The following is a 23,443-nucleotide window of genomic DNA, read 5'->3' as shown; positions in this document are numbered from 1 at the left end:
TACCTGAATGGGTAACTCCATTTGAAATCATATGTTATAAAATCAAGGTCACAAATATTAGTTTTGATATGTGGCCAAAATATTTTCCTGCAAAATGGAAATACATGTAATCACATCTCATGTCCCATTTTCAATAGTTCAAAATGTTCTTTGTTGCTTCAAATCCTATCAAGATGTATCAGACTACTGACGATTACCAGCCATAAAAAACAACAATATTTTTGGTAATACCGTAAATTCAATTTTCCTGACACACAATTTATATTTCTTGATACCCGGAATAGTCAAAACACCACTTACTGAGTTGTTTGGTTAAAAAATAACCTAAATCATTATTATATATTGTTTAGATAGATTTGCAATTTTCAAGAATATTTAAGATTATTATTGAGTTGAAACAAAAGTGATACCATAAGAAAAGTTGCATACCCAGACAAATCTAACAAGAGCAAGAGGAGATGGCTTCCCCGTCCCTGTTGTGCGTAACATAAATGCAAGTATCACTCTAGTTACACCTTACGTTAGTGCATAGACCCAGATATAAAGTGCCTACTATTAAGCAGGCAAGGGGAAACCCGAGTTTTGCTGCGCAATAATGACCATCACCCCAATAAATTACACAAGTTGGGTTCGCTTTTAGATTAGCATGTAGGAGATTTGGATGTTGACATTAGGGTGATTGGTGAGGATTAACCCTAATGCCCCCAGTGTTTTTTGGCAAAGGGGAAGGAACAAATTTTCTCGGGGTGGTTTTGAACCCTGAACCCCTCTGACAGACACATGCACTGGAATACCTTGCCAGAGGGGTCAACCTTGGCCAGCCAAGCTTTCCGTGGCCAAAAGACTGTTCGTATAAGAATGCAATCACTTCACGTGGGATGCCTGCATTTGCAGATGCTTTGTGAATGGAACTTTTTAAGGTTTGGTGACTCCCACTTTTGTTAAATTGTTCCATGAGTTTTAACGGAAGAATCATTGATTTATAACAAGTTTCCTTGTGCGAACTAGACAAAAACTTTGGTATGTTTGTACCAACAATACAAAACTAATTCCAATAATGGGAATACATAATAACATCAGCATACAACCCCAGGTCCAACATAACAAGCAGCTTGATTTTTACAAAGATTCTTTGTGCATGTGTTTGAAACTTTGAAAAGTCACTAAACATTGACTCTTTGTATTATGTAAGCTATATACAAAGTACATCTCCTCTTCCGAGTATTTAAGTGGTCCTTAAATTAAGTAAGACTGGTCCTCATGCATTTGTGAAACTGGGTCCTGGTATCATTGAAAGCCCAATATCACAGAACCTATAGGTAAAATATCTAATTCTTGATCATGAGACGATGTACCGTCTGCGTCAGCGTACTTTTTGTGGAATAACATGATCGCGCGACCAACATGACCAAATCTTGACCTTGCCTAGCGACGACCGTATATGAAAACCTGATGGTCAATTCTCAAAAGCTCTGTTTGTGCCGTAAGCATGTGGTCTTTGTGTAGTACGCTTGATGCAGATATCTGTACGTACCCTAGTTGGCTCTCATGTTCGAGAATTAGATATTTTACCTATAGTACCTGTTCACTGCCCATATACATGCAATGTCAAATATAAAGCTGCTCATATACATGTGAGTACCAGTACCATGGCATATGATGGGAACTAATTTTTCCTGTGGCCACAGCTGCTGTTGACCATCTCTAGCGCTGATACCAACACAGTGCTTGTTGACAAAGTGATATAACAAATTCATCTTCAGACTCATATTGTCCACAAAACTGTTCACTATACCAATAATGCCAATTGGTCCAATGCAGGGCTGTCAACTCTCACACATTGGCCGTGAGTCTCACGCATTTGGTCAATTTCTCACGGTCTCACACCAATGTAGTATAATCTCACCCCTAGGTAGTAAATCTCATGCAAAGAGCTGTCAAATGAGTAAAATCTCACGCATCATAAAAATAATGTGTCTACCCTACCCCCTACCCCCTTTTTTAGATTCTCAAGCGCCATGGCTCAAATATAAATCATGGGTCAAAATGAACATTGTAGTCTGCAAAAAATAATTCCGACAGGTACGGCAGTGTCTCATGCCTAGCAATTCCAAAAAGTTGACAGCCCTGGTCCAAGTAGCTCCTCATCTTAATCTTCCCACTGGTACAGTGAGCTATCCATCTTCTAACAACTAGATTATCTTGTAGAACAAAATGTTCGTTTCTTACTCCCTACAAGGTGTAAATACAGAGTTTGTGACAAAAGTCCAATATGGTCTTCTTAAGCACACTATCACCTTACTCTTATTTGACTTACTGATGCCCTCTTGAACTCTGGTATGTACTCATTCAGATATATCCTGAAATAGACGAAAGAAAACCCGATCCAATATAATTAGAAATATATATGACAGGGGAAAAACACTATCAAGTTAAATATTGCTGCTGTTCTGTCAAAACCTTGTAACCCAAATAGCTGCTATGTGTTAAATTTGAACAATACAATATATATGTGCTATATGCACGAATGGAAATACCCATCCGATTGTCTACCCAGGGTAACCTTACCCAGGGTAACCTTACCCAGGGTAACCTTACCCTGGGTAGACAATGTGATTGGGACTTTAATATAGAGTTACGATGTATGTACACCAAAATTAACACCATACAGCTGTTCTTATACAGCTCTATAGAGCATTCTAACTTGGGTGATCACAAAATACGTCCCCTACTGGCTGTAACAAAACGAAAATCATAGTGTCAACCCAGGGTGACCGTTGAAGACATTTTGTCAACCTCGGGTTGATACTTTAGTGTGTGTGTCACCCTGGGGTAGTTGGGATGTATATACTTTAATACACATGTAAGATGAATATAGTTGAACATGTAACATGAATATAGTTAAGTGAAGTGATGCTTATTGGGAAAGTTCTATACATGTAAAATAAGCGCTCAATAATATAATATTGTCACCAAATGTATATTGTCAGCAACCAGAAATGTATGTCTTTTCCTTGATTAAAACAAAACCAAAATCGCAGTATCTACCCGGGGTTATCGTTAAGGACATTTTATTAACTTCTAGTTGTTATTTTACATCTACATGTCACGCTATTTGGACTAAACCATAAGAAATGAACTTCGAATCTTGCAGCACTTGCATTCAACCATTCGGCGAATCACATAAACACATGCGCGCTGTTGTATTTACAGTGTTCCCTACCTTCGATAATGCTATGTAATAGCGTTAAACGTACAAAAGACGTATAATTAGACGTACACTTTTGATAGACATTACACGTTGGCAAGAAGTCATACGCCATATACCTTGTCTGTGTTAGCATAGTAACAGCACACGGATATATATCCAGATTTTAACAAAGTAATATAGAGTCTACCCAGGGTAAGGTTACCCTGGGTAACCTTACCCTGGGTAGACGATCGGATGGGTATTTCCATTCGTGCATATATATATATATTGTAAATATTTAACACCTAGCAGCTATTGAAGTTGAGGTTTTGACAGAACAGCAACAATATAAATATTTATTATTTATTCACCATTGAATTGATAATGAAACATATTTGGTCTGTGACTTGGGTATTTGGTAATTGACTTTGGCAGAAAATCTAAATTTGGCTGAAAAGATAGTTATACAATTATCATACGATTATGCTGATAGTATGTGCCTGTTGAGGCTGGCTTTGGCTTCACTGTCCATAAACTTCTATTTCCTAATATGTAAAGCACATTGTTATATACTGTCATTTTGGTTCACTCTTTTGGACAGCTATCAGGGTTAAACTATTTTTTTTAAATATTCATTTTTACAGTTAAGCTAAACATATCAATATACAGCTTTAATCGGTACAAAAATTTATATGAGGATACCAAAAATGTCCTCACATGGTTTAGTTGTCCCCAAATGACCATCTGGTCATGGTGAATGTTCTCACTTCCTACTAGTAAACATGCATGCACAATGTGCATTGCACATCCCCAACACATATCCATATGCAGATGGGGAATTGCTCACCCAACACCTCTGGTGATATTAAGGTTAGGATTAGAGTTAGAGCTAATCATACCCTAACCCTATCAAACTCATATCACATCAGGTGATACCAAGGTTAGGGTTAGAGTTGATCTAACCCTAACTCGGATCACCTGCAGTGATATCAAAGATCAGAGCACAATCTTGTCACAGCGGCGCAGTACACAGACGCCGCTAGTCAGTAGCGCTATGGCACACAGAGGTGCACAACCAAAGTTGCGAGAGAATATTTTCATAAGTCCGACACGATATGAACTGCAAGTTATTCAGTTGTCACCACAAAGCATAACATAAGCACATGCGCATTGTAGACAACTGATGTCTAGGCTGACTTACCTTGCCCTCTCTGCCATTTCATTGCCACTCCACCTAGGGCTATATGGATAGTCTTTTACTATTGCTGTGTAGGGTTTACTGTGTGTACCAGTATGATATATTGACTGAAACATGAACTCGGGTTGATCACGTGGGAAATATGCTGGAAGTGTAACTGTAAGAGAAACAAAGCATCATGATTTAACATAAATTCACAACTTAAGTGATTCAAAGTTGTTAACAGAAAATATCAGAATCAATTCTTTTTCGATTCTCCTAAACATGGTTTGCGAGAATCAAAATTGAATCTCCTAAAATCATGCCCGTTCCATACAGAGTAAGTTACTTGATTCTCACCAGATGAGTTTGATTCAGGCTAAGTTTGACAAAATTGCATCCTGGCTTGGGAAACATTCTATGAACTGTATTTTTTATTGAACTGCAATTTGTATCTCTATCCCTTGTTGGTTTTGAGTGCCCAACAGTAATGTAATTTCACAAACATTTATGTATTCACTTACTGTGCATAGTGAAGTAGAAGTCTTGCATTTCAAACATAATAGAAATTTTGCTGAAGCTTTCCACATCATACTCCAACACTGATCTAAAATACAAACAAATCAAAAGCACAAAATGTTATAGAGAAGTTTAAAAATAACATTTACATTTTCATACTAATGAAACCATCAGATTTATTTTAAGAGAACAAAATGCAAGCCTACCTTCCAAAATGGCTGAGAAATGCTGCAATATATTCACTTCTTTTCTGGTAGCCTTTAACTAGTTGGTCCACCTGTTCAAGAAAGAGTAACGAAAGACTTCTGACATACTGTTTTATGACTTTTAAAAGGAAGGAAGATGATTCAATTTACCTGAATGCTATTTTCACCTTAGCTGCATGACATTGACTCCCAACATAACATCTGTTATGTTTTGATACATGAGAGCCAAAGATGTGTATTTGAATGACCCATTGAATATTGTATATATTATAATTCCCAATTTCCACCTATGTAGTGTTGATCAGGTATGGCCTATATTACATCACAAGAGTCATAATTTCTAAACATGTTTGTTTCACATAAATGAACCTACCTTTAACTGAACTACTTGGATACATTTGTAACTGGCTGCCAACTACTAGTAGCAAAAATTAATTAATTTCGGATTTATATAGCGCCTTTTTCCAGTTAGGATTCAAAGCGCTGTAATTTCGCTGCCATGGTGAATCATCACAATCACATCGCATCATCAAGACCAGTTGCAGCCGGACCTCAGACGCAGACCTATCCATACTTAAATTGTTACATCCACCAATTATCTGTGCAGCTCCCCAAATTCCATTGGGTGAAGGAAGTTTTTGATAACCAAACAACTAATCACCAATTTTTTTTTTTTTTTTTTTGAAAGCAGGAGGAAACCAGAGATCCCGGGGAAAACCTGCTAGAGGGAGCATGGAATCGGGATAAACCAAGTGCACGTGAGTGCTTGGGCCATGCCGGGGCTTGAACCTCAGTGGTGCAAAGCGAGGGAACTACAGCTGAGCTAACTCGCCCTCCCGAGCAGCAGTATTATATAATAGTGCTAGTTTGCAGCCCTACAACTACATCTCTACCACTTTTTCCTCATGTTTACCATATACCTATCTTTTCTATTCCTCCCTTGCTATTCCCTTCCCTCCTCTCCCCATCATTACTCACCATGTTTTCCAAGAGTTCACACACATTAGGTACATAATCCATGAGACAACCACCCGTTGGGAAGGCTGGTATACGTAATGAAGCAGATCCACCTAATGCACTAATAATGAAATAAAAAGTAAATGATGCGTGATTCATAGTTTCCAATATATAATCTGATACTTGTATTGCCCAGCTAAGGAGAGGTGGTTTCATTCATAACAATGGCTTATCCAAAAGAAACAGTACATCTGATTGGCTTGACAATATTATTCAAGCATAAATACAAAAACGTTTCTAAATTAAGAAGCAGAATCCCATTAAGGCGTGATAGACCCTTGTCATCAGCGATTGTGGTAGAGGCTTAGTACTGTTGACAACTATCGGCAGATCGCATGAGCAGCCAATAAGCGGCACTCCGTAATTACGCACTGTGCGCTTAAAGTATGCAAAGTCTGTACAAGGGATTCTGCTTGCGATTTGATCTTGAATACTTACTGTTCCACTCTTGGTGACAGATAGAGCTGTGGGAGTGCTTTATTGGATTCTACATTCTGGAAGCTAACCAGTAGTACAGCTAGATCCTCACCAGGATTATCCTAAGAGAAAAGGTCAATATAATACATAAATGTTCAAGCAATTCTTTCACATCTGTTACTGTTAGTACTAGCCTGAAATCTTTCTTATTCACAGGAAAACCTCACATACACCCATCTGCTCACACACACATGTGACATGATCAAGGGAAATGACTTGGATGTCGCTAATATTGATTTTGAGATATTGGCAAAGAAAGTGTTAAAATTCTTTTGTTTTTTATTGTTTTCAGCGATTGATAAATTGACATAACTTTGTAAAGAAAAGTCGTATTAACACAGGGTTTTCAGTTTCTGAAAGCTCGTAATGTCCTCTTTAGAAACTTGTGTAAAACTCATTTTTGACCAGGGTCGACATGTGACTCATTCCCCTTGATCATGTCACATATGTGTAATGACAGTCTTTGGAGGACTATGTATACTACTATGCAAATACAGACTTTCTGTACTCCTTCCTATTCACCATACGGAAGACTCTTACTGTGATTTTGTGTGTATGATTGCCTATGAATGGAAATATAAGCATTCAAGAGTATACCAGTTTCTTAATTACCATGCTGGGGTGGAGGGGGACTTGGCACCAAACATAATATTCCATTGCATATAAAAAGGGGAAATGTGGACCAGTCATGCTTAAAATCCATCCTCTTTTGCCGGTTTATATGAAGGGCTTGTCTGCATTTAAGGGCAGTTACCCATCCTAATGCTGGTCTCATACTTTCCTGCCGTTTGCCGCTTTGACCATGATTTTGCTTCACTGCGCAGTCGCACCAGAAACACTAGCGGTGACCAGCGGCAAGCCGGTATATATATATATATATATATATGTATCCGGGATATGTATATCAATCACTCCACTGCTTTGTCCAAGCGGCAGCATTGCTAGAAGTTGAATTCAAGTCATAGAGCGGTGCTGCTGTGACCTTTGAGAACAAAGTATGATTTTGGAGCGGTGCAGAGCGACAACACTGGCTTTCATAGTCAGCTGCTGCTCAGCGGCTTGCTGCTCCACTTGCAGAAGCGGCATGATGAAGCATCACGCCGCTCATCGGCAAGCGGCAGAAAGTATGAAACCAGCATCACACCCCAACAGACAAATACACAGTGCTTATACAAATAAAGTCATCTATTCATTACCCACAGTACAAATATATTTTAACAACACAACGTTACCTTGGTAAGAAATTCTGGTATCTCTGAAAAGTCAACTGGCAACTTGATCAGGAAATTAACACTGGTGTCTCGAACCTACATGGATGAGAAATTTTGAAGTGGAGGTAAGAAAAAAAGCATAAATTCATTTTCAAAATGCAGTGTTCTGAAACAATCATTTTGCATTTTCTGAAATACAACTATTGATGATTTGATATCAAGCATCATATAAACACATTTTCTGTGAAATTAAAGATTTATCAATAACTAGTAGAAAGAGTGTTTATGGTCATAAGCAAGATTAGACCAACCAATTGCATCATGTACCCACCCCTGATCTTTAAATTGGTAGAATTCAGTCTAAACTATTATTAACATCAATCTAATTGTTTCTATTTATGAATAAGATATTATAGTATATATTTCAGCCCAAAAAACAAAAATTAACTGTTTAATTAGCAATTAATTTCTTAACGAGGCGCTCATATTGACCTGTAATGCGTAACAACCAAGCTCATGTACCCTCACTTATTTTCAATTTTCTAAGAGAATTTGAAGATAATTCCTAACAAAACAAAAAAAAGCGCAGTGATTTATAGTGCGCTACGCACAGGCACAACGCGTAGACGTTGATCCACAAGCCTCAGCACACTTAACAGGTTGTCGCTGACCACTACGGCCCCACATCATTCCACAAACCATTAAACAACAATTCAGGGACTTTGCTGCTTCAAGAGCGCACACCCTAGACATTCCACAAATAACCATCGCAACCAGGATCAGCTCCCCGAGTTTCGTACGGGTTACAACGAGACAATTTAGCAGTGAGTTCCTTGTCCAAGGGAATTTCAAGCTAACTCAATTTTTCCATGTGAGCGTATACATAGGCACCGCCAGGGTTCAAACCCGCAACCTCTCGCACCATAGTCGAACGTCTTATCAACTGAGCTAACGTGACTGTTCAATCAGTGTACACGTTACACATTTGAGGTGGTACTACACCCCTGATAAATTTTGTGACTAATTTTGCATTTTTCTCAAAAAATAACTGCACACTGGTAACAAAAGTTCTGTATATTATAGGGGCAAGGAATCCAGTTACTGCACTGAAATTTCAGTGATTGAAGACAAGTGGTTCATTATATATGATAAGAAATGAGGTACATTCTAGCGGTACCTCGGTCAAGGATAGGGTGGCCAGTGCTTTAGGTTACACCCCTCACAAATGATTCAAGCGTCCAATTACTTTGTAAAATTAAGATTAATTCTCATACTCATCTCAGATGTTTTAGTTTGCTTGTTAGTTCATCTCAAAATCATCATGTTGTCAGTAAAAGAACTTACCCCTTTCCTTGCAAGCAGAAGTTCAACGTCATTAAATTTGCCTGTATCTAATTCTAAAAGTGATGTATATTCAAACTGCATACGAGAGTAATTTCTCAGCAAGTTTTCCTGGAATTCTTTGTATAAATGTATCAGCTCCTTGATCACAACCAAGAGGCAATCTCGGTTGCTTGCATCCCAATTGACCAAACTCTGAGGATTGAATGAATAACGCAAATCATAAGAATATACATCAGTACACCTCGTTGAGTTTTTCCTTCACAAATTAGCTTCTTATTTCTGCAAATCATAATTATTATAAGTAAACTTTATTTATACTAGCATATATTATCAAGAGATAGGTAATAGGGATACACTGTCCTTAAGAAATTATCAACAAATATCTGTACTAACAATTTGCAACGTACGTCAGCAGGCTTTGAGATTTAAGGTGTGCAAGCACAACAAATGTGCAGGGCACATTTATAGCTCACCTTACAAGTCTGCCAGAACCTTAGCTTCTTCAGAAGTGCAATTTATAGAACACCTGACAGCTTGCATTAACATTTCAAGTCACGGGGGTGGGGGGGGGATTTGTAGCATGCCTGGTATGTTCAAAACTCAAACCCTGCATCAGTGGTTCACATTCACAATGAACAGACACCCCTTCCCTGGGCTCCACCCACCCTTTGGCTACACCAGTACTGCCAAGACATACCCTGTGCTCATGTAATCAAAAAATTCATTTAACTTTGTAACTATAAACATTACTCATACCTGGTACATTGTTTGTTTTCTTTTTTATTTTATTTGATTGATCATACAGCTAAATAACAATCTAATAATTGAAGACAAATGTTGTTGTACAAATTACCTTGACATTTTCTAACTCTGGAATGAATGTCCTTTCCTGTGGTCCAAACATGAAGTCAGGTGGATTCTCAGGAAAAACACTGTTAAAAATAACTTGCCCTGAAACAAAGCAAGCCACCAATAAGTTCATTAAAATACTTGCATCATCTGTAATATGGGGTCATTTACAGTGCAAAAAATACACAACAAATTAGCATTTTTTTGTGGACAAAACCCTGTTTTCTTTGTAATGTTACTTCGCAAATTTGCATATAATCTCTGAAATTCTGTGAAAACAGGATTATTAAGTGAATGATAAATCTAAATATGTATGAAATTTATTTTTAAAAAGGTCACCTGCAAACAAACGAACAAAGAACAACAAAAATCCTTGTAAGCGCGCCTTATGTCCTGGACTCAGCCAGCCATTATTACAAACCCCTAACCTTTTCCAATGGATGGATCTGCCACCATTTCTGTCACAAATCGCTAGTTAACAGAAGTTACCTTCTATGAGTCACTTCAGGTCCTGCCGGGCCTCAAACTCACAATCTTGGGATTAAAAGGTGAGCATGCTGGTGCATAGACCAAAAGAGGACTTCCCCGTCTGGTCTATGACAATAACACACTTATAATATACATGTACAAAATAAATTTCTGCATCATTACATGTACATGTATTATGTGAGGTTTAATACCCAATAGAGAAGACTGTGGATTTCTTTTAGAATACCCTACCACTGTAGATTTTCAATGGGGGTCTTTTATGAACGACCCATACACATACACTGTGAATGTAAAAAATGGTAGGGTACCGTATTCTAAAAGATACCCAAGACTGTGAATTAATTAAGAGAGATGGTGACTATACTTACATGTGAGCGTGCTTCCAGCAAATGGTACCTGCACTCTAAATCTGTCACAACATCCTTTCTGTGAGATTATATATTGCCTGTTCAGTAAAAGAGGATTGGGAAAAACATAAAATTGTGTACAATGTACCTTTAGTGCATCTTAAAGGGCATTTCGTGATCCACAGCATCATCCCCTGGTCCGAATAATCAGACCCAAAACAAAATATTAATTTCTGACATGATCGTGTTCTGGGTCTGAACTGTTTCCATTCAAAATCTTGATGCCAAATTGGACAAAAGAAGCACATGGTCCTACTTCACAGTTTTTAATTTCCTATTCATGTTTGCGTTAATCACTCTATTGTGGACCATCCTTTTGAAACTTGAGTATATTTGTACAAGCGGAACAGTTTTGACATGCCTTTTGTCTACCTCTCTGTTTGTAAACAAACGAGGAGGTCGAAATTGTCCTCCTCCGCGAATACGAAAGGCAGCATAATAGTACAGCACTAATCATCCCCCCACTTTTCTCAAAAAAAGTTGAAATTTGAGATCACTGGAAACCTCTGGCTACATTATGTTTATGAACAAAATGTTTCTTGCAGATTTATTCATTTAGCAAAGATATTGTGAAATTTGAATTTCGTTCTGGTATGTGCGTGAAAAGTTGCACTTTTTGGGCTAAAATGGGCAAATATGAGGTTTAAAGTAAAAGGTAAAGGAGTCGATCCTGTATAAACAGTGATCGAGTGCCCATCTCTCTTTCATTGGCGATTGGGCCAGACTCCTCCATGTATAAATGTTGCTATATAGGGGATCGCTACACCTCCTCTACAGCTTAGAGTCTGTTACCTTCCCAGCATTTAAGAATGCCGGTACCCATTTAAACACCTGGGTGGAGAGGAGTAATCGAGATATAGTGCCTTACTCGAGGGCACAACACGATGGCATCGCCGGGGCTCAAACCTGAAACCTTTCGATTATGAGTCAGTGCCCTTCCGCTAGGCCACCGTGCTCCCTGAGGAGGTTTATTTGGTCAGAAACCCATATTCAGGCGTCAACATTCGGGGGATGATTGAATGGAGCATCCCCCCCTGACAAAATATTGGGGGCCCCCCCCATCCCCCGAGATCTACGCCTATCACATCAACTGCGTGTACCTCTGCCAGTATTAAATCATGATAAATAATACATACATTTTTACAATCAGCGAGATTACATTTTGTACATGTACACACATTGTAAGCGTTGTCCGTCTTGACGTATAATCTGAGTGTATATCGGTTATATTTATCTTACATTTTGCTTGTTCGTCCTAGCTGTGTAAAACTACGCCAATATTCATGACAATAATACAATCACTGCAGCGAGCTGATACAGGACACACATATGGATGTATGTATGTAGGCGCTAGAATGAAAATGGCAATTTTCTTCATTTTCATGATTTTGCCTCATTTGTTTGGGTCAAAATTAAAAGGAGACAATGTGATCAGTAGCCAGTGATGCCAACGCCGCGCCTTAGGCGCACAATTGGGCTACTTGGCGATCACTTGCCGCTACTCAAAAAAGCATGCCGCTACTTGTCTAAAATTGGGCTACTTTTGCCAGTCTCAGGCATGCACTAATTTGATGTATTTTCCTTTCAATTTAGCCGATTTATAAAGGTTTTGAGTCTTTGAAGCTCCAAATTGAAATTACAATGGGTTTTGTGACCATTTATTGATCGGTCAGTAACTTCCCAGTAAGTACCGGAAGTTTCAAAGTCAAGTGCTTTTCCGCCCAATTGGGTGTTTTGCGTTCTAAATTCGGGTAAATCCGCCCAAATATCCGGTATTGGGCGTTTTTTTGGAAGCTTAAAAAATTGGGCTACTTGAGAATCCTTTACCGTGGCCTGGCGAGCCAATGCGCCGCGCCTTGACACTGAAAAGTTTTGGCAACACTGTCAGTAGCTACATGTATCAGTGAAAACATAGACTGTAGTCTATGATGAAATTCATATTACTACCATGGCGCTTGCCGATGAGCGGCATGGCGCACGCGTATTGCAAACAAACGGACACAATAAAGGCTTGTCATTGGTTGAAACGCCCTGCCGCTTGCCGCAGCGGCAAGCGGCACGAAAGTATGCTCGAGGCTTTAAATAGGAATCTATTCTGTATGCTAATCACACATTTATAATAAATTGTATTTTGTTTTTTAAGCTTACCCAGTTTTTGGTTCTAAAACTCGAATTGAACCGCCGAATACACCAACATTTCCGTTTTTCAAAAGAACTTCAACAAATTTTGCAATCTCAGGATCAAAAGCTTCAAGTATGGTCTCGTCATCCATGGTAAAAACAACTCAACGCCACTTTTTAATGAAGTAAGCTTAAACAAAAATCAATCTACATGGGCGCGGCCATTTTCTGTAAATGAACGAGGCTGCGTCAAGAATTACTGTATTTAAAAATAAACTAAAAATACTCTTTCTTCTGTAATATTACTAGCTAAGTAATAAAAATATTTTTGTTTATGTTGAGCAAAAATCCAGAAGATTATATAAAGTTAATATAAGAAGAAATTATTTTCTAAGCTGGACGAGGAGCCATGGTTAAAGGAAGCCTGTCACCTTTGGCTATTTGGTGAAAATGGGGAAGTATTTTGGGCGAATTTTTCGGTCTATTTTCATCGCTTTCATTCTACTTAGTCAGTCAGAAGACAGCCAGTAAGTTGTTTAATTTAGGTGTTCTATGATATGCGGTGTTCGTACATAAATTGGTCATGGCATCACCTCAAAACATGCCTATTTAAACTAGTGTGAAATTTTAAGCTTACCAAAATCATGAAATAGCCATGATATAGGTATGCTAGGTGAATTCAAATTTGCCATCAAACTGCATCATTTTATATATCAAATTAAAGCCCTTGAGTAAACAAAGCCAAAACTGAAAACCTTTTTTTCATAGCACTTTCCGTAGCAAAGTTACAGCTTGTCAAAGACTGACTTTCATCAAAAAGATTCAGCTAGCAAAATTCCCCAAGACGGCATTTCGGGGGTGTTTCTAGATCTTAGTCTCATTATGATAGCAGCTTTTTTAATGGAACAGCTATCAAAATCCCTCTAAAATTCCATGTGCGATTGTCTTATCACCATAAAAAATCATATATTTGGATCAAGTGAAGTATAGAAAACAGTAGATGTAGATGACTAAGGTTTGCCTGGCATACCTAGTCACGATTATCGCACTTTCAGTTTCCCACGCGTTTGGTAATAATGTCTTTTGCTAATAGTATGTTTAAAGTTGTAATTTTGTGTTTTTGATCGCAAATATCGGATATTTTCGTTCCCGATTCGAATTCTGAACCCTTCGCAAGGGTGCCTTTTTGGACACTAAAATGCTTTCGATCCTTAATTTTGTTTCAACTGAGTCTTAAATTAGCAAGCACAATACGGTTGGTACAGGCTTCCCGTTAGTGTGCGTCATTGCGTCCAGACGCGTATTTTACAAATTTGGACGCAAGTTCACATGGCTAATCAAGTATTTTGCGTCCATGTCACATGCATGTGGACGCAGACAAAACTTCAAAATTTTATCATTAATTGATGATAAAAATGAGAAATTTTATTCTTTATATTTTAAGATAATAAAAGCCCCAAAATTTTGACCTACCTGCTGAGAATTGAAGTAAATTCTGCAATATTTGTAAATGTAACGTCAGGAAATCGTGCACTTTTTTTTTTTTTTTTTAACGATCGCTGGCCTGGGGAAGTCCCGATTGATTTGTTTACAACCATGCACGTGCCGCTAACGTGCGGATAATGTTTATTTAATTATTTATCACAACCTGACAATATTCAATTTTTAATATTTTAAGTTTATTTTCTCATAAATAATCTAGGTTTCCTTTATTAGTATTATTGTTACGATGAATAAAAGCAATTTTAAAGACAAAATCCAAATGATAACCCCTTTTTCGTATTATTTGTGGTAGCGCGTGTTTTAGTTTTTGTAGCATCAACAACACGTTAATTTAAAAAAAGAAATGCGACACAGAAATGAGAAAAATTATCATAGCGAACGGAGATGGAATATCACGGCGAAAATGCACTTCTATTTTTTTTTAACAATCAACATTTGATGAGGTGTAGACCCGGGGTACGTACGTGTGTATCGTCATAATCGTGACTTTCAGATGGACGCACAAAAATCTGTCTGGACGCAAGTTTTTGCAACCTCGTCAGCAAACTTGCGTCATTACGGACGCACATTTTTAAAACCTTAACGGGAACCCTGGGTTGGTACCACTTTTATATACATTGATGAAATTTTAAAGATTTTTTTTCAAGTTTCTAACCGGCACAAATCGTTAAGTGTGTATTTCCCATTGACATCCAAAATGGCGTAAGCCAGTCCTCAATATACATGGTCGCATGTCATAAGTTGGGTATGCAAAAAGGGTGGAGGGATTACACTTTTCTGAAAATTGCGATACAAAATTGATTGGCTTTCCGTAACCCCATATCCTACAACAGTGGTTGATACCTCATTTTAAGCCTAATTTTATACTCTTTCAGTCTACTGAAGCATATAATTATACATCATTCAGTAAAAAAATCACATCAGTTGAAATGAAAATGCCAGGGGTGGAGGAGCAGGCGGATGTGGAGCAGGCGGATGCGGAAGTGTGTGCATAGGGCCTATGTGAAAATTCACATGTCAGCATGTCAAAACTACTGGTTACTTTTTCAAATCTAGTGAGGGAATGATGTATTGACAGCTTTGAATGTTGAATTTATACAACTAAAACAATTACCGACTACTTAAGGTGGCACTACACCCCATGATATATTTTAAGAATAATTTTGCATTTTTCTCAAAAATAACTACACACTGGTAAAAAAAGTTATGTATATTATAGGGGCCAGGAATCCAATTACCTCACTGAAATTTCAGTGATTCAAGACAAGTGATTCATCTAAATATGTTAAGAAATGAGGTACATTCTATCGGTACCTCTTTTAATAAATAACGTACTGCTTGTATTGAGTCACTGAAATTCCAGTGTAGTAACTGGATTCCTTGCCCTATAATATACATAACTTTGTTACCAGTGTGTTATTATTTTTGAGAAAAATGCAAAAATAGACACAAATTTATCAAGGGGTGTAGTACCACCTTAAAGGGTATTATGTTCCATTTTTTTCATTTTTAATGAAATCCTAGTTGAATTTCAGTATTTTAGCAACATGATAATATACGTTTCTCTTCTTGATATTCATTTCCTCAATAATAGAATAACCGTCTCGCTATTTACTCGTAAAAAGGTCATTGACCTTGGTCACCTGCAAACAAACGAACAAAGAACAACAAAAATCCTTGTAAGCGCGCCTTATGTCCTGGACTCAGCCAGCCATTATTACAAACCCCTAACCTTTTCCAATGGATGGATCTGCCACCATTTCTGTCACAAATCGCTAGTTAACAGAAGTTACCTTCTATGAGTCACTTCAGGTCCTGCCGGGCCTCAAACTCACAATCTTGGGATTAAAAGGTGAGCACGCTGGTGCATAGACCAAAAGAGGACTTCCCCGTCTGGTCTATGACAATAACACACTTATAATATACATGTACAAAATAAATTTCTGCATCATTACATGTACATGTATTATGTGAGGTTTAATACCCAATAGAGAAGACTGTGGATTTCTTTTAGAATACCCTACCACTGTAGATTTTCAATGGGGGTCTTTTATGAACGACCCATACACATACACTGTGAATGTAAAAAATGGTAGGGTACCGTATTCTAAAAGATACCCAAGACCGCGAATTAATTAAGAGAGATGGTGACTATACTTACATGTGAGCGTGCTTCCAGCAAAGGTGGTACCTGCACTCTAAATCTGTCACAACATCCTTTCTGTGAGATTATATATTGCCTGTTCAGTAAAAGAGGATTGGGAAAAACATAAAATTGTGTACAATGTACCTTTAGTGCATCTTAAAGGGCATTTCGTGATCCACAGCATCATCCCCTGGTCCGAATAATCAGACCCAAAACAAAATATTAATTTCTGACATGATCGTGTTCTGGGTCTGAACTGTTTCCATTCAAAATCTTGATGCCAAATTGGACAAAAGAAGCACATGGTCCTACTTCACAGTTTTTTAATTTCCTATTCATGTTGCGTTAATCACTCTATTGTGGACCATCCTTTTGAAACTTGAGTATATTTGTACAAGCGGAACAGTTTTGACATGCCTTTTGTCTACCTCTCTGTTTGTAAACAAACGAGGAGGTCGAAATTGTCCTCCTCCGCGAATACGAAAGGCAGCATAATAGTACAGCACTAATCATCCCCCCACTTTTCTCAAAAAAAGTTGAAATTTGAGATCACTGGAAACCTCTGGCTACATTATGTTTATGAACAAAATGTTTCTTGCAGATTTATTCATTTAGCAAAGATATTGTGAAATTTGAATTTCGTTCTGGTATGTGCGTGAAAAGTTGCACTTTTTGGGCTAAAATGGGCAAATATGAGGTTTAAAGTAAAAGGTAAAGGAGTCGATCCTGTATAAACAGTGATCGGAGTGCCCATCTCTCTTTCATTGGCGATTGGGCCAGACTCCTCCATGTATAAATGTTGCTATATAGGGGGATCGCTACACCTCCTCTACAGCGAGTCTGTTACCTTCCCAGCATTTAAGAATGCCGGTACCCATTTAAACACCTGGGTGGAGAGGAGTAATCGAGATATAGTGCCTTACTCGAGGGCACAACACGATGGCATCGCCGGGGCTCAAACCTGAAACCTTTCGATTATGAGTCAGTGCCCTTCCGCTAGGCCACCGTGCTCCCTGAGGAGGTTTATTTGGTCAGAAACCCATATTCAGGCGTCAACATTGGGGGATGATTGAATGGAGCCCCCCCCCTGACATATTTTATTGAATGATCGGGGATCCCCCGAGATCTACGCCTATCACATCAACTGCGTGTACCTCTGCCAGTATTAAATCATGATAAATAATACATACATTTTTACAATCAGCGAGATTACATTTTGTACATGTACACACATTGTAAGCGTTGTCCGTCTTGACGTATAATCTGAGTGTATATCGGTTATATTTATCTTACATTTTGCTTGTTCGTCCTAGCTGTGTAAAACTACGCCAATATTCATGACAATAATACAATCACTGCAGCGAGCTGATACAGGACACACATATGGATGTATGTATGTAGGCGCTAGAATGAAAATGGCAATTTTCTTCATTTTCATGATTTTGCCTCATTTGTTTGGGTCAAAATTAAAAGGAGACAATGTGATCAGTAGCCAGTGATGCTAACGCTTGGCGCCTTAGGCGCACAATTGGGCTACTTGGCGATCACTTGCCGCTACTCAAAAAAGCATGCCGCTACTTGTCTAAAATTGGGCTACTTTTGCCAGTCTCAGGTCAGCGGCACTAATTTGATGTATTTTCCTTTCAATTTAGCCGATTTATAAAGGTTTTGAGTCTTTGAAGCTCCAAATTGAAATTACAATGGGTTTTGTGACCATTTATTGATCGGTCAGTAACTTCCCAGTAAGTACCGGAAGTTTCAAAGTCAAGTGCTTTTCCGCCCAATTGGGTGTTTTATGCGTTCTAAATTGGTAAATCCGCCCAAATATCCGGTATTAGGCGTTTTTTGAAGCTTAAAAATTGGGCTACTTGAGAATCCTTTACCGTGGCCTGGCGAGCCAATGCGCCGCGCCTTGACACTGAAAAGTTTTGGCAACACTGTCAGTAGCTACATGTATCAGTGAAAACATAGACTGTAGTCTATGATGAAATTCATATTACTACCCTGCCGCTTGCCGCTGAGCGGCGTGGCGCACGCGTATTGCAAACAAACGGACACAATAAAGGCTTGTCATTGGTTGAAACGCCCTGCCGCGTGCCGCAGCGGCAAGCGGCACGAAAGTATGCTCGAGGCTTTAAATAGGAATCTATTCTGTATGCTAATCACACATTTATAATAAATTGTATTTTGTTTTTTAAGCTTACCCAGTTTTTGGTTCTAAAACTCGAATTGAACCGCCGAATACACCAACATTTCCGTTTTTCAAAAGAACTTCAACAAATTTTGCAATCTCAGGATCAAAAGCTTCAAGTATGGTCTCGTCATCCATGGTAAAAACAACTCAACGCCACTTTTTAATGAAGTAAGCTTAAACAAAAATCAATCTACATGGGCGCCGCCATTTTCTGTAAATGAACGAGGCTGCGCCAAGAATTACTGTATTTAAAAATAAACTAAAAATACTCTTTCTTCTGTAATATTACTAGCTAAGTAATAAAAATATTTTTGTTTATGTTGAGCAAAAATCCAGAAGATTATATAAAGTTAATATAAGAAGAAATTATTTTCTAAGCTGGACGAGGAGCCATGGTTAAAGGAAGCCTGTCACCTTTGGCTATTTGGTGAAAATGGGGAAGTATTTTGGGCGTAATTTTTCGGTCTATTTTCATCGCTTTCATTCTACTTAGTCAGTCAGAAGACAGCCAGTAAGTTGTTTAATTTAGGTGTTCTATGATATGCGGTGTTCAGTACATAAATTGGTCATGGCATCACCTCAAAACATGCCTATTTAAACTAGTGTGAAATTTTAAGCTTACCAAAATCATGAAATAGCCATGATATAGGTATGCTAGGTGAATTCAAATTTGCCATCAAACTGCATCATTTTATATATCAAATTAAAGCCCTTGAGTAAACAAAGCCAAAACTGAAAACCTTTTTTTCATAGCACTTTCCGTAGCAAAGTTACAGCTTGTCAAAGACTGACTTTCATCAAAAAGATTCAGCTAGCAAAATTCCCCAAAACGGCATTTCGGGGGTGTTTCTAGATCTTAGTCTCATTATGATAGCAGCTTTTTTTAATGGAACAGCTATCAAAATCCCTCTAAAATTCCATGTGCGATTGTCTTATCACCATAAAAAATCATATATTTGGATCAAGTGAAGTATAGAAAACAGTAGATGTAGATGACTAAGGTTTGCCTGGCATACCTAGTCACGATTATCGCACTTTCAGTTTCCCACGCGTTTGGTAATAATGTCTTTTGCTAATAGTATGTTTAAAGTTGTAATTTTGTGTTTTTGATCATAAAGATCGGATATTTTCGCTTCGATTCAATTCTGAACCCTTCGCAAGGGTGCCGATTTCGCAGAACTTTGACGATAATTTTGCCTTTTTGGACACTAAAATGCTTTCGATCCTTAATTTTGTTTCAACCGAGTCTTAAATTAGCAAGCACAATACGGTTGGTACAGGCTTCCGTTAGTTAGTAAAGGCGTCATTGCGCCCAGACGCGTATTTTACAAATTTGGACGCAAGTTCACATGGCTAATCAAGTATTTGCGTCCATGTCACATGCATGTGGACGCAGACAAAACTTCAAATTTTATCATTAATTGATGATAAAAATGAGAAATTTTATTCTTTTATATTTTAAGATAATAAAAGCCCCAAAATTTTGACCTACCTGCTGAGAATTGAAGTAAATTCTGCAATATTTGTAAATGTAACGTCAGGAAATCGTGCACTTTTTGCATGCTTTCCGAACGATCGCTGGCCTGGGGAAGTCCCGATTGATTTGTTTACAACCATGCACGTGCCGCTAACGTGCGGATAATGTTTATTTAATTATTTATCACAACCTGACAATATTCAATTTTAATATTTTAAGTTTATTTTCTCATAAATAATCTAGGTTTCCTTTATTAGTATTATTGTTACGATGAATAAAAGCAATTTTAAAGACAAAATCCAAATGATAACCCCTTTTTCGTATTATTTGTGGTAGCGCGTGTTTTAGTTTTTGTAGCATCAACAACACGTTAATTTAAAAAAAATGCGACACAGAAATGAGAAAAATTATCATAGCTTAACGGAGATGGAATATCACGCTTAAAAATGCACTTCTATTTTTTTTTAACAATCAACATTTGATGAGGTGTAGACCCGGGGTACGTACGTGTGTATCGTCATAATCGTGACTTTCAGATGGACGCACAAAAATCTGTCTGGACGCAAGTTTTTGCAACCTCGTCAGCAAACTTGCGTCATTACGGACGCACATTTTTAAAACCTTAACGGGAACCCTGGGTTGGTACCACTTTTATATACATTGATGAAATTTTAAAGATTTTTTTTCAAGTTTCTAACCGGCGCAAATCGTTAAGTGTGTATTTCTCATTGACATCCAAAATGGCGTAAGCCAGTCCTCAATATACATGGTCGCATGTCATAAGTTGGGTATGCAAAAAGGGTGGAGGGATTACACTTTTCTGAAAATTGCGATACAAAATTGATTGGCTTTCCGTAACCCCATATCCTACAACAGTGGTTGATACCTCATTTTAAGCCTAATTTTATACTCTTTCAGTCTACTGAAGCATATAATTATACATCATTCAGTAAAAAAATCACATCAGTTGAAATGAAAAATGCCAGGGGTGGAGGAGCAGGCGGATGTGGAGCAGGCGGATGCGGAAGTGTGTGCATAGGGCCTATGTGAAAATTCACATGTCAGCATGTCAAAACTACTGGTTACTTTTTCAAATCTAGTGAGGGAATGATGTATTGACAGCTTTGAATGTTGAATTTATACAACTAAAACAATTACCGACTACATTGTAAGGTGGCACTACACCCCATGATATATTTTAAGAATAATTTTGCATTTTTCTCAAAAATAACTACACACTGGTAAAAAAAGTTATGTATATTATAGGGGCCAGGAATCCAATTACCTCACTGAAATTTCAGTGATTCAAGACAAGTGATTCATCTAAATATGTTAAGAAATGAGGTACATTCTATCGGTACCTCTTTTAATAAATAACGTACTGCTTGTATTGAGTCACTGAAATTCCAGTGTAGTAACTGGATTCCTTGCCCCTATAATATACATAACTTTTGTTACCAGTGTGTTATTATTTTTTGAGAAAAATGCAAAAATAGACACAAATTTATCAAGGGGTGTAGTACCACCTTAAAGGGTATTATGTTCCATTTTTTTCATTTTTAATGAAATCCTAGTTGAATTTCAGTATTTTAGCAACATGATAATATACGTTTCTCTTCTTGATATTCATTTCTGCTTCTGCTTCTGCTTAAGTACTGTACTCATCACCCTGTAGGGTTATCTCGGTACAGGTCTGGTCATGTGGGTAGCAGCAAATTAAATCCTGAAGTGTGCGCGGATGACTAAATTATTTATGTCCAAAGTATCTAAAGCAGTTTTAAAACTGTCCACGCCGGTGCCAACTTCATTTCCTCAGGCAAAAGATTCCATTCAGGTAAAGTTCTTGGATAGAGTGAATATTTTAAACAATCCTTGTTGAAACTGGGTGTCTTATATGAATATTGTCCATGCATACGGCGAGAGTGGTAAGTGTTTTTATGAATAAATTGTTCTATGTTACTGGGTAACAGTCCCGTGACTCCTTGTAAATCAGGGCTAGCCTGGCTTTAGTGCGACGGACTTCCAGAGTGTCCCATCCTAGGTCTTGTACCAAAGCAGATGCACTTGTTTCTCTGCTGTAGTCTCTTGAGATTTAAACGCTGCTCTCTTCTTTGAATTTTCTCGACATTATATTTGTGAGTTTTGTGGTGTGGGTCCCAGATAGTATTACAGTACTCCAACCTGGGTCGAACAAGTGCCTTATAGGCAATTGATTTAACATCTGCAGGGCAGCTGAATATATTTCTCCGTAGCAATCCCAGCATTCTATTTGCTTTGTTACTGATCTTGTTTATATGAGAACCCCAGTTCAAGTCTTTAGAGTTGACTTGAATGACTTGAACCCCAGTTCAAGTCATTTCCTCAATAATAGAATAACCGTCTCGCTATTTACTCGTAAAAAGGTCATTGACCTTCACAATGTAATTAACATACGCACAATTATTTCAAATAGTTCATTTGAAGCATTGATGTATTGAGAACATATCCTCCAAATCTGATGACATTCTTGTATAAAATAAAAATTTAGAGTCATTTTTGTAATTGAGGTCCGATTTGAGAAAAATGCATTTGAAAATTGAGATTTACATAGACACCTGTGTATTAATTAATTAGTAATTAAGCATTATCTCAAAAATTAAGTATGTGTTAAGGTTAAAAATTGTGTTAATTATTAGAGGCTGTCAATATATACAACATATCAAAAAATAAATTTTTTGTCATTATTGACCATGTAATGGAAATTGTACCCAACTTATGACATGCGACCACATAGGTACGGCGTATATAGGACTGGCAAGCGAGTCTAGGCAATAGTAGGCATACCTACCTGATAGCCCAAGGCAAGGCAAGCATTGATTGATGAAGAATGTTTAATGTTTGAGGTACTAGTCTTACAATGTACTATGGTGGATTATTTTAGGACATGGTCTTATTACTTACTTGATTGTATCTTCTTTGATTACTGTACCCATTACGTAGGTATTAGAGGCAAACCTTATTCGTCTTTTTTAGTTTAAGTTTTACACATTTGCTAGTCAGTCAAATTCGCCTAGACTGGGCCCAAACACAATACATATTTACATAGAAATTAAAAGAACAGCTAGGTCAAGGAAACC

General features: G+C 37.7%; 2 protein-coding genes across 2 annotated transcripts in view; one reads left to right on the top strand and one right to left on the bottom strand.

Moving 5' to 3' along the window:
* Window positions 1-382: 382 nt before the first annotated feature.
* LOC140153645 (BRISC and BRCA1-A complex member 2-like) lies at window positions 383-13,250 on the bottom strand. Its single transcript, XM_072176442.1, has 11 exons — window positions 13,035-13,250; window positions 10,848-10,924; window positions 9,995-10,092; window positions 9,142-9,333; window positions 7,819-7,893; window positions 6,548-6,648; window positions 6,071-6,170; window positions 5,093-5,163; window positions 4,892-4,974; window positions 4,392-4,545; window positions 383-2,360 (listed from the first exon to the last, which is right to left on the bottom strand). Exons 1-11 carry the CDS (start codon window positions 13,157-13,159, stop codon window positions 2,294-2,296), a joined length of 1,143 nt encoding a protein of 380 aa, XP_072032543.1. The 5' UTR covers window positions 13,160-13,250; the 3' UTR covers window positions 383-2,293.
* A 191-nt stretch (window positions 13,251-13,441) lies between these two features.
* The window catches only part of LOC140153644 (uncharacterized), a 36,671-nt gene continuing 26,669 nt past the window's right edge, over window positions 13,442-23,443 (top strand). The window contains exon 1 of the mRNA XM_072176441.1: window positions 13,442-13,534. Within this exon, the coding sequence (XP_072032542.1) occupies window positions 13,458-13,534 (77 nt within the window). The 5' untranslated portion in view covers window positions 13,442-13,457. The remainder of the gene's footprint in view (window positions 13,535-23,443) is intronic.

The sequence above is a fragment of the Amphiura filiformis genome, chromosome 5 (assembly GCF_039555335.1).
Source record: "Amphiura filiformis chromosome 5, Afil_fr2py, whole genome shotgun sequence".
In the NCBI taxonomy this organism is placed as follows: domain Eukaryota; kingdom Metazoa; phylum Echinodermata; class Ophiuroidea; order Amphilepidida; family Amphiuridae; genus Amphiura; species Amphiura filiformis.
This window is presented reverse-complemented; position numbering and strand designations above follow the sequence as displayed.